The sequence below is a fragment of the Propithecus coquereli genome, unplaced genomic scaffold (genome assembly GCF_000956105.1).
Source record: "Propithecus coquereli isolate 6110/MARCELLA unplaced genomic scaffold, Pcoq_1.0 Scaffold223, whole genome shotgun sequence".
Taxonomy (NCBI): Eukaryota; Metazoa; Chordata; class Mammalia; order Primates; family Indriidae; genus Propithecus; species Propithecus coquereli.
This window is the reverse complement of record NW_012147523.1, coordinates 4,953,116-4,954,607: the sequence shown is the minus strand read 5'-3', so window position 1 is coordinate 4,954,607 and position 1,492 is coordinate 4,953,116. Positions and strand designations below refer to the sequence as shown.

The window sequence follows — 1,492 nt, the reverse complement described above, 5'->3', positions numbered from 1 at the left end:
AACATACCACAGACTGGGTAATTTAAAAGTAATAGGAATTTATTTCTCACAGTTCTGGAAGCTGGTAAGTCAAAGATCAAGATGCTGAGAGATTCAGTGTCTGGTAAGGGTTTCCTCTCTGCTTCCAAGATGGCACCCATTGCTTTGTCCTCTGGAAGTGACTAACACTGTGTCCTCACATGGCAAAAGGGTCAACAGGAAAAGGGACTTGGACACTCCCTTCAACCTCTTGTAAGAGCATTAATCCTATTCATGAGGGTTTGGTGGTCATGACTTAATCACTTCCCAAAAGGCTCCACCCCTTAACACTATGACATTGGATATTAGTTTCCAACATATAAATTCTGGAGGGACAGATACATTCAGACTATAGCAATTGGTCAGTCTAATATTTTCTTGAATTCTCATTTAATTTGGCTGATATGTTTACATAAAGCAACTGTATCACTTTCATGTCATATTTTAGTTTGTATATTTATTATATGTTTTATCACAAATCATAGTTGGTATTTATGAAATTGTTTTATTATCTGAGATAAGAGTTTTAAATTACCTGGATTGCCTCCTTTGTTTGCCTAGCTATTTCTTAGTAAAACGATCTTGACAATCTTTTTTCTCATTTAGGGTACATCAAAGAAGGGTTCCTGATTGTGCAGCATTCCTTAGATAAGGCCATCATGATATATCACAATGGAAGAGAGGCAGAAAGGATGTTTGATAATGCCAGCATTTTGGCTCAGAGATTTCCATACCCTGCTTATTATCATGATGGTCATATGTGGTCGTTTTTGAGTTTCTTCTCTTGGATAGTTTTATTTGCATTTTCTCAAAATGAACTCACCTTCATCAGGAACATCACATCAGAAAAAGAAAAGAGATTAAAGGTAACTTATTTCCTTTGTAACATTATGGGCCTGTGGGACAGATTCGTGTGGAAGGTTGGATTATTTCCACACATTTGGCACTGGTGAATGGTTATGTTGCAGTAGCAATATATAAACATGGACTGGCTAGAGTGTGCACTATGTCATTTATCAATCTTCTGATGTTTTGTTTTTAAAATCTTGATTTGGCTTGTAGTTTTATTGACTAAATGACAATTTGACAAAATGCTGTGGAAAGAGGTCAAATATTAAATGCCCTGAAAGTTCTTAGGAATAAAATTGGCAACAAAGAAATAATTGCCTGAGTTCTTAAATTAGATGAATTTAAGCTGTATGTAGTCCAATTCCAAGATTCTATGATTCTGTGAATCTTTGCCAAGTTTTATTCCTTCAAATCTCATTTGAGATGACTTTCAATATTAAGTGAAATTAGTACCACATTGTAAAGAATAGTGGCTCTAAAGTCAGAGAGAAAGCCGTTGATTCCTCTGTGTCACCATTAATTTGTTCAACATTTATTTATTAATTATCTACTTTGTTCCAGGGATTCTGATAGTTCTTAGGTTTAAATCCTGGCTTCACACATTTTTAACTCTTTGATCATAGCC

General features: G+C 35.1%; 1 protein-coding gene across 1 annotated transcript in view; it reads left to right on the top strand.

Annotated features, from left to right (window-relative positions):
* Positions 1–1,492, top strand: part of LOC105810897 (ATP-binding cassette sub-family A member 3-like) — a 66,352-nt gene that overhangs the window by 28,885 nt on the left and 35,975 nt on the right. Inside the window, exon 4 of the mRNA XM_012644944.1 lies at positions 625–884. Within this exon, the coding sequence (XP_012500398.1) occupies positions 625–884 (260 nt within the window). The remainder of the gene's footprint in view (positions 1–624; positions 885–1,492) is intronic.